At 28.2% G+C, this 15,086-nt stretch overlaps 3 protein-coding genes across 3 annotated transcripts; 2 read left to right on the forward strand and 1 right to left on the reverse strand.

The window, feature by feature from the left end:
* Positions 1-6,623: 6,623 nt before the first annotated feature.
* On the reverse strand, positions 6,624-8,757 carry OCT59_005104 (uncharacterized protein; the record flags this gene model as incomplete). Its single annotated transcript, XM_066138167.1, has 9 exons — positions 6,624-6,898; positions 6,972-7,041; positions 7,463-7,472; positions 7,575-7,783; positions 7,865-7,965; positions 8,040-8,258; positions 8,338-8,391; positions 8,468-8,542; positions 8,622-8,757. 9 exons carry the CDS (start codon positions 8,755-8,757, stop codon positions 6,624-6,626), a joined length of 1,149 nt encoding a protein of 382 aa, XP_065997341.1.
* Positions 8,758-12,534: 3,777 nt separating this feature from the next.
* OCT59_005105 (uncharacterized protein) lies at positions 12,535-12,927 on the forward strand (the record flags this gene model as incomplete). Its single annotated transcript, XM_025332488.2, has 1 exon — positions 12,535-12,927. The coding sequence occupies one exon, from the start codon at positions 12,535-12,537 to the stop codon at positions 12,925-12,927; it is 393 nt and encodes a 130-aa protein (XP_025171334.2).
* A 482-nt stretch (positions 12,928-13,409) lies between these two features.
* Positions 13,410-14,515, forward strand: OCT59_005106 (uncharacterized protein; the record flags this gene model as incomplete). The annotated part of the gene is made up of 2 exons (XM_025320440.2): positions 13,410-13,938; positions 14,157-14,515. 2 exons carry the CDS (start codon positions 13,410-13,412, stop codon positions 14,513-14,515), a joined length of 888 nt encoding a protein of 295 aa, XP_025171333.2.
* Positions 14,516-15,086: the final 571 nt, after the last annotated feature.

Genomic DNA, 15,086 nt, shown 5'->3' on the forward strand with positions numbered 1-15,086 from the left:
TTATATATCTTTCTATTACTACCTAACCGAACGTTAAAACCGGTCAACCTTAACAAAAAAATAAAAAATAAAAAATAAAAAAATAGAATTATCAGGAGGCCGAGCGAAGCTTTCTTTTCCTAATTTCATAGTTCATTTTATTTATTATTAAGAATAAGTAACTAGTAATTAACTATAGAATAAAAAAGTTAATTATTTTTGATTATTAATTGATTTTCGTTCGTTAATATAATAGTGTACTTTTAGAGGAACCACAAAATATACTAAAAGGAAAAGGTGACAATAAATTTTGAGAGGTAGACCAAATTTTCCCTTATAGAATAATATATGATCGTCCTTCGCTTCGAATATTTAAAATTGCTGCACAATAAAAGAATTTTATTATATTAATCCTAATTGGATTGTTATAGCCTGAGTAAATTTTTTTTTTTTATAATTTTATCGAAAAATTTTAGGTAGTATAAGGATACTTATTGCACTGCAACTCACAATTTAGATTGTATATGCGATTGAAAAGTCATAATAACAAGATTTTTATTTTTGTCTTGTTAAACTTTTGTACACTAAGTTCTTAATTTTTTAAAAAAATACAAAAGTGTTTTAGGTTTTAAAACAAAGGATCTTTTATTAATGATGTACATTTGTATTTCTTAATTGAGAAACAATAATAATCTTTTGTTACATGTTTTTGTACTTTACAATAAAACGTAATACATCATTCAGTGACTGTACTTTAAGCACTTTAACTTTAACCTGTATCCTTTTTATTTTTAACCCACTTTTCACTCCAACCCGCTAAAAATTAAAAAAACTTTCCCGGTCGGGAAGATACTAAACAAGAATCTTTACCCTCCCAGTTGGGAAGAAAAACTGATTATTTTTTCTTTTATAAAAAATAACCGTTTTTTTTTAATTTATTTAAATATTACATTTTGAATTGGCGAAATCTTCAACAAAAGAGTCCTTCTATTTATACAAAAATCTGAAAAGTTTGAAATTATGGGATGTTACGTTATAAACTTAGTGGAATTTTTATTTATGCAGTAGTATAACAAGAACGATCTTTGCGATTTGTTAATCTATTACAGTACAGTGAAAATAATATTTATCTAAAAAAAGTCATAATAACAGGATTATTATTTTGTTAAACATTTGTACACCAAGTTCTTTGTCTTTAAAAAAAAAATTACAAAATGTTTTTTTTAGGTTTAAAACAAAGGATTTTGACTAATGACGTACATTTGTATTTCTTAATTGAGAAACAATAATAATCTTTTGTTACATGTTTTTTTGTACTTTACAATAAAACGTAATACATCATTCAGTGACTGTACTTTAAGCACTTTAACTTTAACCTGTATCCTTTTTATTTTTAACTCACTTTTCACTCCAACCCGCTAAAAATTAAAAAAACTTTCCCGGTCGGGAAGATACTAAACAAGAATCTTTACCCTCCCAGTTGGGAAGAAAAACTGATTATTTTTTCTTTTATAAAAAATAACCGTTTTTTTTTAATTTATTTAAATATTACATTTTGAATTGGCGAAATCTTCAACAAAAGAGTCCTTCTATTTATACAAAAATCTGAAAAGTTTGAAATTATGGGATGTTACGTTATAAACTTAGTGGAATTTTTATTTATGCAGTAGTATAACAAGAACGATCTTTGCGATTTGTTAATCTATTACAGTACAGTGAAAATAATATTTATCTAAAAAAAGTCATAATAACAGGATTATTATTTTGTTAAACATTTGTACACCAAGTTCTTTGTCTTTAAAAAAAATTACAAAATGTTTTTTAGGTTTAAAACAAAGGATTTTGACTAATGACGTACATTTGTATTTCTTAATTGAGAAACAATAATAATCTTTTGTTACATGTTTTTGTACTTTACAATAAAACGTAATACATCATTCAGTGACTGTACTTTAAGCACTTTAACTTTAACCTGTATCCTTTTTATTTTTAACTCACTTTTCACTCCAACCCGCTAAAAATTAAAAAAACTTTCCCGGTCGGGAAGATACTAAACAAGAATCTTTACCCTCCCAGTTGGGAAGAAAAACTGATTATTTTTTCTTTTATAAAAAATAACCGTTTTTTTTTAATTTATTTAAATATTACATTTTGAATTGGCGAAATCTTCAACAAAAGAGTCCTTCTATTTATACAAAAATCTGAAAAGTTTGAAATTATGGGATGTTACGTTATAAACTTAGTGGAATTTTTATTTATGCAGTAGTATAACAAGAACGATCTTTGCGATTTGTTAATCTATTACAGTACAGTGAAAATAATATTTATCTAAAAAAAGTCATAATAACAGGATTATTATTTTGTTAAACATTTGTACACCAAGTTCTTTGTCTTTAAAAAAAAATTACAAAATGTTTTTTAGGTTTAAAACAAAGGATTTTGACTAATGACGTACATTTGTATTTCTTAATTGAGAAACAATAATAATCTTTTGTTACATGTTTTTGTACTTTACAATAAAACGTAATACATCATTCAGTGACTGTACTTTAAGCACTTTAACTTTAACCTGTATCCTTTTTATTTTTAACCCACTTTTCACTCTAACCCGCTAAAAATTAAAAAAACTTTCCCGGTCGGGAAGATACTAAACAAGAATCTTTACCCTCCCAGTTGGGAAGAAAAACTGATTATTTTTTCTTTTATAAAAAATAACCGTTTTTTTTTAATTTATTTAAATATTACATTTTGAATTGGCGAAATCTTCAACAAAAGAGTCCTTCTATTTATACAAAAATCTGAAAAGTTTGAAATTATGGGATGTTACGTTATAAACTTAGTGGAATTTTTATTTATGCAGTAGTATAACAAGAACGATCTTTGCGATTTGTTAATCTATTACAGTACAGTGAAAATAATATTTATCTAAAAAAAGTCATAATAACAGGATTATTATTTTGTTAAACATTTGTACACCAAGTTCTTTGTCTTTAAAAAAAAAATTACAAAATGTTTTTTAGGTTTAAAACAAAGGATTTTGACTAATGACGTACATTTGTATTTCTTAATTGAGAAACAATAATAATCTTTTGTTACATGTTTTTGTACTTTACAATAAAACGTAATACATCATTCAGTGACTGTACTTTAAGCACTTTAACTTTAACCTGTATCCTTTTTATTTTTAACTCACTTTTCACTCCAACCCGCTAAAAATTAAAAAAACTTTCCCGGTCGGGAAGATACTAAACAAGAATCTTTACCCTCCCAGTTGGGAAGAAAAACTGATTATTTTTTCTTTTATAAAAAATAACCGTTTTTTTTTTAAGATTGACTTTCACATTTTGACTGAGTAAAAATCTTAACAAAAGAGTCCTTTTATTTATACAGAAATCTAAAATGTTTAAAATTATGGGGTGTCCCGTTGTAGTTATAAGCTTATTAGCTGCGTAGTCATTGTTGGTTATAATTATAATCAGAATGATCTTTTTGTTAATCTGTTACAGTACAATGGTATTTTAAAATATCTATTGTTCTTTTTTCCAAACATTAGGTCCTAATAAGCATTTTGAAAGATTTAAAAATTCAAGAATAATATTATATTCAAATTTGACTATAAAATTAAAAGCATGAATAATATATCATAAATAATTTCTTTTTAGATACAGTCTAACCTCGATATACCGATATTCGATATACCGATATACTATTAAAAACTTAATATACCGATAAAATTTTATTTTCCCACTATATGTGAGGACATATAAATATCGGTATAACTTTGATATAACGATATTTCCTAAAAAATTTCATATATGTCCCGACATATCGTTATATAAAGGTTTGACTGTAGTTGGTTTAAAAAAAAGGATCCCAAGGTTTCAAGATTTTAATTTAAGAAACTCATAGAATATGTGGTTTTCTATAGTTAACATATGATTCTGGTATGAGAACTACGAAAAGCCGAGGGGACCTTTTTGCGAACTTACAAAATGCTATGTCTCACGTATGTTGTGTGATTTATGAACACTTCGCGAAATTTATATTGACAATTTTATATATTAGAAATTAAGAATAAACACCATCTTTTTTTCACCTTTCAATATTCAATAAAATTCTATTGAAACTTCAAATTGAATTATCCTAATCATCAATTCTGAATACAAAATATATCACAAATGTCATAGTTTGTCATACGAAATGCGACGCTATTATCGTACATGTATAGTTAAAAGAAATCTGAAGCCATAACTTTGTTTTGTTGTACTATGTCTTGTATATATTTTTGATGTAGATTTAACGATATTTTTACACCTCCAAATAACTAGGAACTATTTTATTTTCATTATTAGTCCGGAGCGTAGCAAAGGATTATATATGTTTTAAATGAGGTGATCCAAAAATGTCCCATTGTCCGCCCGCTTGTCCTGTCCTTTGAGTCGATATATACTAATTGGTTTCTTCATACATTAAAAATGTGCTATGGAAATATCTCTTAATCCATGTGTTGGTCTATCGTCTACCTCTTTCGTGTTATATTTTTAACTTTTTGATCAATAAATATTTTTTGTTCCATTCAAAATTCTTGATGTAAAAGTTTATTGTTTTTTTAAAATTTTATAACAAATATGAAACAAAATAAATTATTTTTGTACAAATTTACAACAAATGCGAATTAATTAGTGAATCAAAATAAAGTAAGTTAAATATATCAGTTTGCTTTTTTTCCTTTGTTTGTCCTTTCACATTATTGTACCATTTCCAACGTGACAAACTCCGGACTTCGTAACGGTTGCCGTTTCCCTAGTCTAACTTTTCTATTTGTGCTAAAAAGTCAACACTGGTAGCATATCTTTCAACGGCATCTAATTTCATCATACTAATCAATTACAATATCATCTTTTGTAATCTCATTGTCTTTACCACCTCTTTTTTGAAGCCATTTGGTTATAATTGGCGCATGCAAATAACAGAATGGGGGTTCAACACTTTCAAAAAAAAAAATAGTATTATTGGGAGTGGCGTAAAATTTTTTCTACTAATTGCATAATTCGTTTTATTTATTATCAAGATGAATGTATCAAACCAATTAGTAATTAATTATAGAATAAAAAAAAAATATATTTTTGATTATTAATTGATTATTCTAACTTTCGTTCAGTTCGTTAATATAATGATAGTAAACTTGCAGAAGGATCCGCAAAATATAACATATAGCCAAATTCTCCCCTTATAGAACAAAATATCGTCCTTCGTTTCGAATATTTAAAATTGTTTTTACTGCTGCACAATAAAATCCTAATTGGATTGTTATAGATAAACATGTAATGGTAATATGATTATTTTCCTTTAATGAGTAAACCTTTTTTTTTTATAATTTTATCGAAAAATTTTAGAATACTACTTATTGCACGGCAAATCGATTGTATATGCGATTGAAAAGGTCATAATAACAAGATTTTTATTTTGTCTTGTTAAATTTTTGTACATTAGTTCTTAATCATTAAAAAAAAATACAAAAGTGTTTTAGGTTTAAAACATAGGATCTTTTATTAATGAAGTACATTTGTATTTCTTAATTGAGAAATAATAACATGCTTTTTGTTACATGTTTTTGTGCTGTACGATAAAATGTAATTAATAACATATTCAGTGACTGTATTTTAAGAATTTAATTTAAAACTACATCCTTTTTTTATTTTTAACCCACTTTCACTCCAACCCGCTAAAAATTAAAAAAACTTCCCAATAAATTGGGAAGAAAAACTGACTACTTAATTATTTAAAAAAAAATAACCGTTTTTTTTTTTGGAAAATTTAAAGTTTTATTACATTTTATTACACAAAATGTAATTGGTGAAATCATAAACAAAGGAGTCCTTCTATTTATACAAAAATCTGAAAAGTTTGAAATTATGGGATGTCACGTTATAATTATAAGCTTATTAGGGTTGTGTAGTCATATGTATAACCAGAATGATCATCTTTGCGACATGTTAATCTGTTATGAGGGTTATTTTTGTTATTTTTTTTCCATGTTTCTGTCATAATTAATATTCTAAAAGTTAAAATTTTTACATTTTAAAAGATTTAAAAAATTCAAGAATAATATTATTACTCAAATTGGATTATCATTTTATATAAAATTAAAATTTTAGAGAATATACCGTTAAAGAACAGTATCAAAATTTCAAGGTTTTAATTTAAGGTTTTTGATTTTCGTATATGAGAACTACAAATTAAAAATGTAACATGTATCACGTGATTTATCTAGGCTAAACCCGGAACACTCTTTACTGGCACTGCGCGGTTAGCATGTGATTTATATTGACAATTTATATATTAGAATGTTAGAATGATCCAAATCATTTTTCAAATTAAATATCCAATAAATCAATTGTAACGTCAATTAAACACCTTTTAATAATGTAAAGCACATTCCACTCCTTTTATCAAACGATATAACAATGTCATAGTTGTCATACGAAATGCGACACTATTATCGTACAGTCTAAAAGAATAACTTTATTTTGTTATATTACGTTTTATATATATATATATGTATATTACAGTAATATGCTCAGGATTTATATCATTTTTGATGTTGATTTAACGATATTTTTAGTTTTTATACCTCCCAATAATTAAGTTTTATTTTTATTTTCATTATCTAACTTTTCTATTTGTGCTAAAAAGTCAGCATCGACAACATATTCTTTAAGAAATCTTTCAACAGCATCTAATCTTTCAATAACATCATCATAATCTTTACCTTTTATAATCTCATTGTCTTCCGATGTATGAATAAATGGTAATCTTGGATAACGACGATTTATATGTTTTCTTACACCTCTTTTAATACCAAAACATTTCATCTTTTGTACGACACCCCAAGTTTGGATGGCACTTGGACCAGCACCTAAAACCGAATAATTATAGTTAGTATATATGTATACATATATATATATATATTTGAAAGAAATGACATTTACCGAACAAGAATGCATATAATAGTGATAATGTTCCTGCTACACCAGCAATTTGACCAACTGTGTCAAATAACTAAATTAAACAATTTTTTTCGTTAGATCGATTCTTTTAGTTTATAATTTCTGACCATCCGGATATCCGATTTTTATCCGTTTATCCGGATATTCAGATAATTTATCCGGATATTCAGATAGTTTATCCGGATATAATTCGGATATCCAGATTAATTCAGGCCAATTTATAATTCCGCCTTGATATTCCATTATGTTTCTAAAAAAGGAAATATTTTAGCATAATTCCGGCTGGCATTATAAAATTGGTCCGAGTTACTCTTAACGGATAATATCCGGATATCCGTCGGATTATCCGGATGTCCAGAATTCTGTATCCGTCCAATCCGGGTATCCCCGAATATCCACGGATATTCATTTTTTTAACGAATAACGGATACAAACTCTAATTTAAAAATAAATAATTAATAATGATAAATTACCGTTTTCGCTCTAAGAAAAATAAATTAATAATAATAATTTTCAATTAATAACACTTTTTTTTTAAAAAAAAAAAAAAAAATATTAAAAGTACAATCGTATTTTACTATTTACTTTTGTTCTTTTTCTAATGGAACTCTCCAAGTTCTCATTACAAAAGTCAATTTAGAATAAGAATTTGCTGGAGCGCCAAGTAATGGATGAACTTCTAAATGAGAATTTATATGTGTTTCATCTACAAAAGTAGGGGGTATTCCTAAAATATTCCACCAAAATTCCTTTGCTATTTTTCTTTTAGTTCTTCCTAATTCCACTGTATGATGCTTTAAAAAATAAATAAATAAATAAATAAATAATGTAATATAAATATTTAAAATGACCTTTTTTATATATAAAAATATTACCTGTTGAGAGAATAAATGATATAAATTTAAATCAATTAAAGATGAGAAAATATCAGCAACGTGTATATTAGTTTCCTTAAACTTATCTAAAGGATCTTGAGCTTCTTTGAAGAAAATTAATTTTAAAAATTGCGAAAAAACATATTTGGAGTAGTTTTTTTTATATTACACTTACCAGAATCAAAAATTCGTATTTCAATACCTAAATCATCTGCTAGAATTTCATTACTAAGATTATTTACTGTAAAGATAAAATCAATTTTTTCAATATCACTTCTTATAAATTTTAATCCATTTGATTTAAATGTTCCTTTATATGTTTGGTCGTCAGTTGATGATAATACTGGTTGTTGTATATGTGTTAGACAAACTTCTTGTGATATTTTAGTTATACCTTTATAAGAAAAAAAGAAATAAATTCATTAACGATCATGTTTATAAAAAGAATACTTTTTAAAAAAAAATCAACATACGGCCATTAATTTGACACGATATTGTGAATTGATGATCATAAGCGAAGTATACATCTATTTAAAAAATCAAAGATATTTAAAATAAATTTATAAATACGTGAAATAGACATAAAACATACATAAAACATACTTGGCATTGGTATAACTTTTTCTTCTTCATGACTTTGTACGATAGAAAATATAGGTGTATCTAATCGAACGTCCTCTATATTCAAATAAAAAGTTAGATATTATTAAATGATCAAAAGAATTTTAATAATTCGTAAATATATACGTAAAATTACCAATTTGAACGAACATATAACAAATAAGTATAATAAAGAATAAAATAGCTATAAAAGCTCTTAATATAACTAATGATTTTGGTTCAGTTCTTCTTTGAGCCGCTGCAAAAATTTCTAGTACTTGTCTTGGTTTCATATTTTTTTTTTCAAATAATTTTCAGTTAATGAAAAAAAAAAGAATTTTCATCTTTATAAATAAATATGTGTACGAGATAAAAAAAGTGTAACGAAGTATACGCCATTTATTGTCCGCAACGTTGTGTAATAAACAATCCCCATTGAGTTTGAGATTATAGAATTTCTAGTTTCTTTTTTTGCTAAACCGAATAAAAAGGCTTTACAGAATAGGGCATAACGAACCTGAAACAACCATTGTTTGGCAGATTTTTTAGAAGATCAACATGGATATACAAACTTAGATTTAAATTGTTACTGTAACTGTTTTACCAAAAAGGAATATATTATCTGTTATTAATCGTTTAATTAAATAGTCTAACCCTATTTTCAATTTCGGAATAAAATCCCTAAGATATTAACGGGATACAATGCAACGTGATATAAACACAATCTAAGTAAATGAATATTTCGAGATTTTACCGGTTTATTTAATCTGTATTCTTTTAAGGGGTTTGAGCCGATAATTCTGAAGTCAAAATTAAATTCAGTGTTATTATTTATTTATTTATTTATTTTGAGGAGTATAATACAAAATTTATAAAAATGGTTAAATATAATCACCAATGTAACAAAAATAAAAAAAAGCCTTCTTAATAATTACGAAAATTATTTAAGTTTGAGAGTTTACAACAACGATTGGAGAAGTGTAACCTTATTGAAACCGGTTTTGTAATTCGCATATGGAAAAGAAATTGTTGAAGAAGTTAGAATGATCTTTAAGAGGGATTAGTAATCATGTTGCGAATTGGATGAAGAGATACCAAAAATAGCAGAAAGATTCCCTGACCTGGTATACTGCGTCACGTAGGACAAGGACTGCGTATATTTGATAAAGGTTGATTTGTAAAGTTATTATAATGATCTAAAGTATTGAAGAACTTTCTCAAGATTAAAGTAAATTGCCCTTTTGTCTTTTATAATGCTTGAAAATACTGTACAGTTCCTTCAAAATAAAAATTTCATATTACTAAACGGCATACCTTTGAAACATAATTAATAACATCCTGATTTTTAATATCTGTTACAAATAAGAGTTGGATTAACTAGACTAAACTTGGTTCTCAAAGTTTTTATAAAAAAAAGTAACGTAATACAAGACTACTAATTATTTAAATGACGACATTACACATATAATAAATAAATACTCGGGGATAATTCCGTGAGCACTAACTGAGTCACATGATAAATTACACATGGGAATTACGCCTCAAACCATGAAACCCTAATATTACATAATTAAGTTCAAAGTCAGGAAGAAAGAAAAAATACGATAGATAAGATATTGCATTGATTCTGCAATTGTCTTCAGATAAGAAAGAATAACCAATCTTTCGTTAAAGTAATTAAAATATAACTAATAAATAAACTGCTAACTAATAATGGAACTTCTAAAAATGGGTTGATTTTTTCCTCCTGATTATAATAATAATGAATGATAAATACTGAAACAGGCCAAAGAGTAATTTCTTACGCTTTTATCTTTTGGTACCCAAATTTTTTTTCCTGGATTTTTTTTGTTATGAAAATAATTATTTATAAATTGATCAAATGGCATTAAACACGGCATGAGATGAGAAACATTCCCTTAATGTATAATAAAATTGCTATTATACCTGGACTCCATGAAAGATCGTATATCATAATAACTATGAATATTTTATAAGTAATAATACCGACGATAAGACTTGCAAAAGAACGTACTGAAAGTAGTCTATTTATCAGAATTTAATATATAAAGATAGATTGCAAATTTATAATGATGTTGAGATCAGGTGAATATACAATTTAAAACATGTATTTAATATAAAAAGTATTTGATAAAATCAATGATATTATTAATAACTATGCCGTTAAACTACAAAGTTTTTATAAAGATAACTTACTCGCACATATATTAATTGGAGGTATCCATCTCAGTTCATAAATGCTATTCGTATGCTCGATATAAAATTTATTAACTCTGTTTATAAATTATAACAATTAATGGCAATTAATATATCAATTAAGGAACAATGATACGGACAGATGACACATCAAAGAAGACCGTGTGCCTTCTTTTTTTAACTTGTTCATATGTTAACAATATAATGGTTTGTCTTCTCAATAGGTTTGCGTCGTTTGAGCAAGAAGTGAGCGACTGTAACTAAATATTGACCCATACCAGAAACCACCAGAAATCGTGATTATATTATATAAATCCGTACAATCATCTGCAATCTACCTCAATATGAGAGAGTTTAATTAAGTTAAGAAAAAATCGCTGTAATCGGTAAAAAGAATAATCCAGCTTGTGTCTTTAAACAGCCAAATATTTTCTCTAGTAATCTCATAATCTCGTAAATCCCGTAAATTCCGCAAATACTGTGTTTACTGAATCTCTTATTATATAATAGTTTTGGATAATTTCACTGCAAAAGACTTAATAATGGTATTCGCGCCACATCAGATCATTATTAAGCGCCACAATCCGGACCAGAAATGAAATTAAAACTTCATAAGCTTTATAGATTCAGATTTTAATATCAAATTAATATAACTAATTAGTTTTACACCATGTAATATAAAATCATTGTGTTTCACAAATTTAGAATTCAATCATTAATATTGGTACAACATGTGCATGATGGTCCTATAGGGCCGTGTAATAATTAAATAGATAAATGTAGTAACCTAAAATCTTTACTTTCATATTTCCACCATGTGAAGAATAAATAAAAATTCATAGCATGTAGCGAATTAAAAATAATAAAAGGAGCGTAAATTGAAACTTGATAATAATTTAATAATAATTAAATTTTATATTTTATAAATATCATATCGGCTAATCAGAAAAGCCTCCCATAATTTTATACGCTAATGACAATAAGTAACCCATCAGTTATATAATGAACCCATCAACTGAGCTTAAATATTAATTGATTTTTCCAATCAGCCGATATGTTCATGCTTTAAAGATTTAATAAATGTTGATCGATCATACACTGCAAGATCATAGTACCACATTAATACATTTGCCAATTACAGTAATAATTTTTTCCCTTACAAGATCATCAGTCATTTCGGTATTGATCCATAAAACGGATAAAACATAATGAATATAAAGAAATATATCGATCTTACCCTGTAAAAAAAGTTAATCCGTTTTTTATATTCCATCTTTTTCCCGTAAAAGGCTCATATTTCCAGAATTATATCGCGGAATTTATCGAATTATTTACATTTTCCGTGAATGGACCCGTGAAAGGCTCATGTTTACAGAAATAACGGATAAAATTTTTTATAGGGTTAATTACGTAACAGTATAATAAGTGCTAAATTAGTAACATGCTTTTTTTCTTTTTTCTTGTTTTTTGAAGATTCTTTTATCATTGATTTATTGTATAAACTTGAAAAGATAGATAATGCCATTATTTAAATCATAAAATATTTATATTAAATAATATTAAGTAATAAGTTTAAGTTAATTTGAAATGATAACCATTGACAGTTTAAAAGGTAAGAGAATAACTACATTTAACCGGGGAAATTAATCGGTGAGACAGAATACATAATTCCTAGTCAAGCTTCAAAACTGGATTGTGCCAGAATTAACGTAATTCCTTACCCGGTTAATTCCCTCCGGTTAAGATTCTAAAAAGTAATAATAGAATGAAACGAAAATAGAAGCCAGGTGAAAATCCTAATTTAATATTTTCTTGAGCAAGAGATATAAATAAGTCCATTTTCTTACACGGCAATGGCACAATTCATCATGAATCATAATTACATTATTATTTTATTTCTTACACTTTTCCTCACACATGTTAAAAAAACTTTTGGATGTCATCCTGCTGGAGAGTTTTTTTCATCTGGAGCTGAGGTTCAAAATGCGACATTTTCATCGAGCCAAATCAGTATTACGACTTTTGCCCCCAATTCATTTAAAAATGATGGAATGTATACAGACGCACTTGGCCACTTTACCTTTGATTATACTGATTTTGCTGGTGGCATTTATTACAGTGGCCATGTGCGTATTTTACATGATCCTAAATTTGTTAATGACCATAAATGTACCGATACAGGTCCTAATGCAGTTAATCCATACACATCAACCTGGAATTATGATCCAAAATTAACACCTCCATAGAATTGAGGTTCTAGAGAAAAATAAGACGGATACCACTGATAGAGTTCCTACATTGGAACAGAAGCATTCGCAAGATGATAATACTAATAACAATTCTTCTAACTTCAATTCGGGTGTAGACCATGTTTGCAAAACAAATGAGGATAAGGAGATGGACGCTTTCTTGGTCGACGTAAATAAGAAAAGCATTGGTGAAGATATTAGGCGACGCAATAAGGAGAAGAAACTCCAACGTGAATCAGCTAACCAGGACAACATCTCCGACTTATGTATCAGAAATTGTTAATAATATTGAGGTGCCAGATGGGCTAGGGAGTCGAATCATTGATGGAAGTAATCCTCAGATTTATCTTGCGAAATGGTTGTAATTACAGATATCTCATACACAGCGCCTCTCGATCAAGATCATGATCATGATCAGAAAGATATTGCTCCCTCTGTAGTAGATCCAAACTTATCACGCGATATAAAAACCCTTAACAATGTTAAAATTATCACATGAGAAACCGGAGGAAGAAATTGCCAATATTCCTCCCAGCGTCTGCCCGGAGATAGATAGAAATGTAGAGACGGAAAGATCGGAGAAAGAAAATTCTTCTGGTAGCTTACCAGGGCACATCCTACCGACCAAGAATGGTGGGAATGTTCAGGCTTCCTCGAGTATAGTAACCGAATTTGTACAAGATTTGTTGGAAGAGCTACTCTCATCTGATGATCCACTCCAGACTATGAAGTTTTCTTCTCCCAAAACCATAGTTCCCGGATCAATAAGCATCAAAAAACTTGCCAATTCATTCTACCAGGCGAATGTTGCAAGAAATAAAACGATCGTAGCAAAGCGATCAGAGATTACGTTATGGTGTTTATTCTCCGAAAGGTTCAAAGATAAAGTTGTGGAGCTTAGGTCTAATGATAAGAAACTTACGGATCTGACTGCAAGAAAGCGGATCTATAATGAAATGAAACCATACCTTACAGACATTTCGATTGGATATTTACAAGTAATGACCTGTAAAGCGAGAAAAATCAATAAATTATTAATTATTTGGGTATATATGACTCTGTAACTCTGAAAAAGATTAAAGGTATACGGGATATATGGTTCAACGGGTCACCTGTAGCGCTGACAAAATTTCAAGGCTCACTAATCCTCAAATCGATTATATTATAGAACAAGTCAATTCGAAAATGATCGCTAGTCATGTGAATGAAATCTCCTCGACCATAAGCTACTACTTCAGCTCATGACTCTAACTCAGATGACTCCGACGCTAACGAATCCGACTCCAACGCCAATAAATTTGATTCTGATGTATATTTCAAATCCGATGACTCCGATGCCAATAAATCTGATTCCGATGTATATTTCAAATCCGATGACTCCGACTCCGATGATGAGTATGATCACGAATTTCATGAAAGGCTCACGCGTGAAGAAATGGCTCGATTAGCGAAGTTGGAGGATAAAACACTAACTAAGCCTGCCTATGAAGAGGACGATTTCGATAAAATGCTCTCGGAAGCTATCGAGGAAGAATTGGCATATTTTGATGATCCCGCACCTCAGTCAGTGACGGTAACTGCCTAGAAGAATTATTGGGCGAAGGTTTTCTTTAGAAAATGCGAAAAATCGTATATTTCTTTTTTTTTCCGAATATCATGCACAGTAAGGCGTCATTGTCCGCAGAATATGCTATGCGCAGTAATACATTATCACATAATTAGCGGTAGATCCCGCTTCTATTGGTTGGAAGTGTGAAGAGTCAAATATTTTTCTCGTGGCGATTGGTAATAATTTTTAGACCGTACATACTAATTTTTTATGCTCAAGCGTATATGCATGTTAATACAGGCTAATTTAGGAAATCTGGATTGGCAAATTAAAATTGCCAGCGAGGATCCAGAGACTTTTATTCTCAAACTTTCTCGCATATTCTCAAAATTATTACGTATATTATTGTAAAAGGACCCCTTGATGATCTTTACATATGGATAGCGTTAAATTCTTTTATTGTTAAATTAAGGAGAGTCCATTGATCAGATTTTCGTGATGCGATCATATTAACGTAATTTCCCCGAAAGCGTATAACAAAATCGATTCTGTGAATTATATAAAAATGTGATGACCTGGTTAGTGAATCCTTTTATCCGCCTTGTGC

Source organism: Rhizophagus irregularis, chromosome 13, assembly GCF_026210795.1.
Source record: "Rhizophagus irregularis chromosome 13, complete sequence".
NCBI classification, from domain to species: domain Eukaryota; kingdom Fungi; phylum Glomeromycota; class Glomeromycetes; order Glomerales; family Glomeraceae; genus Rhizophagus; species Rhizophagus irregularis.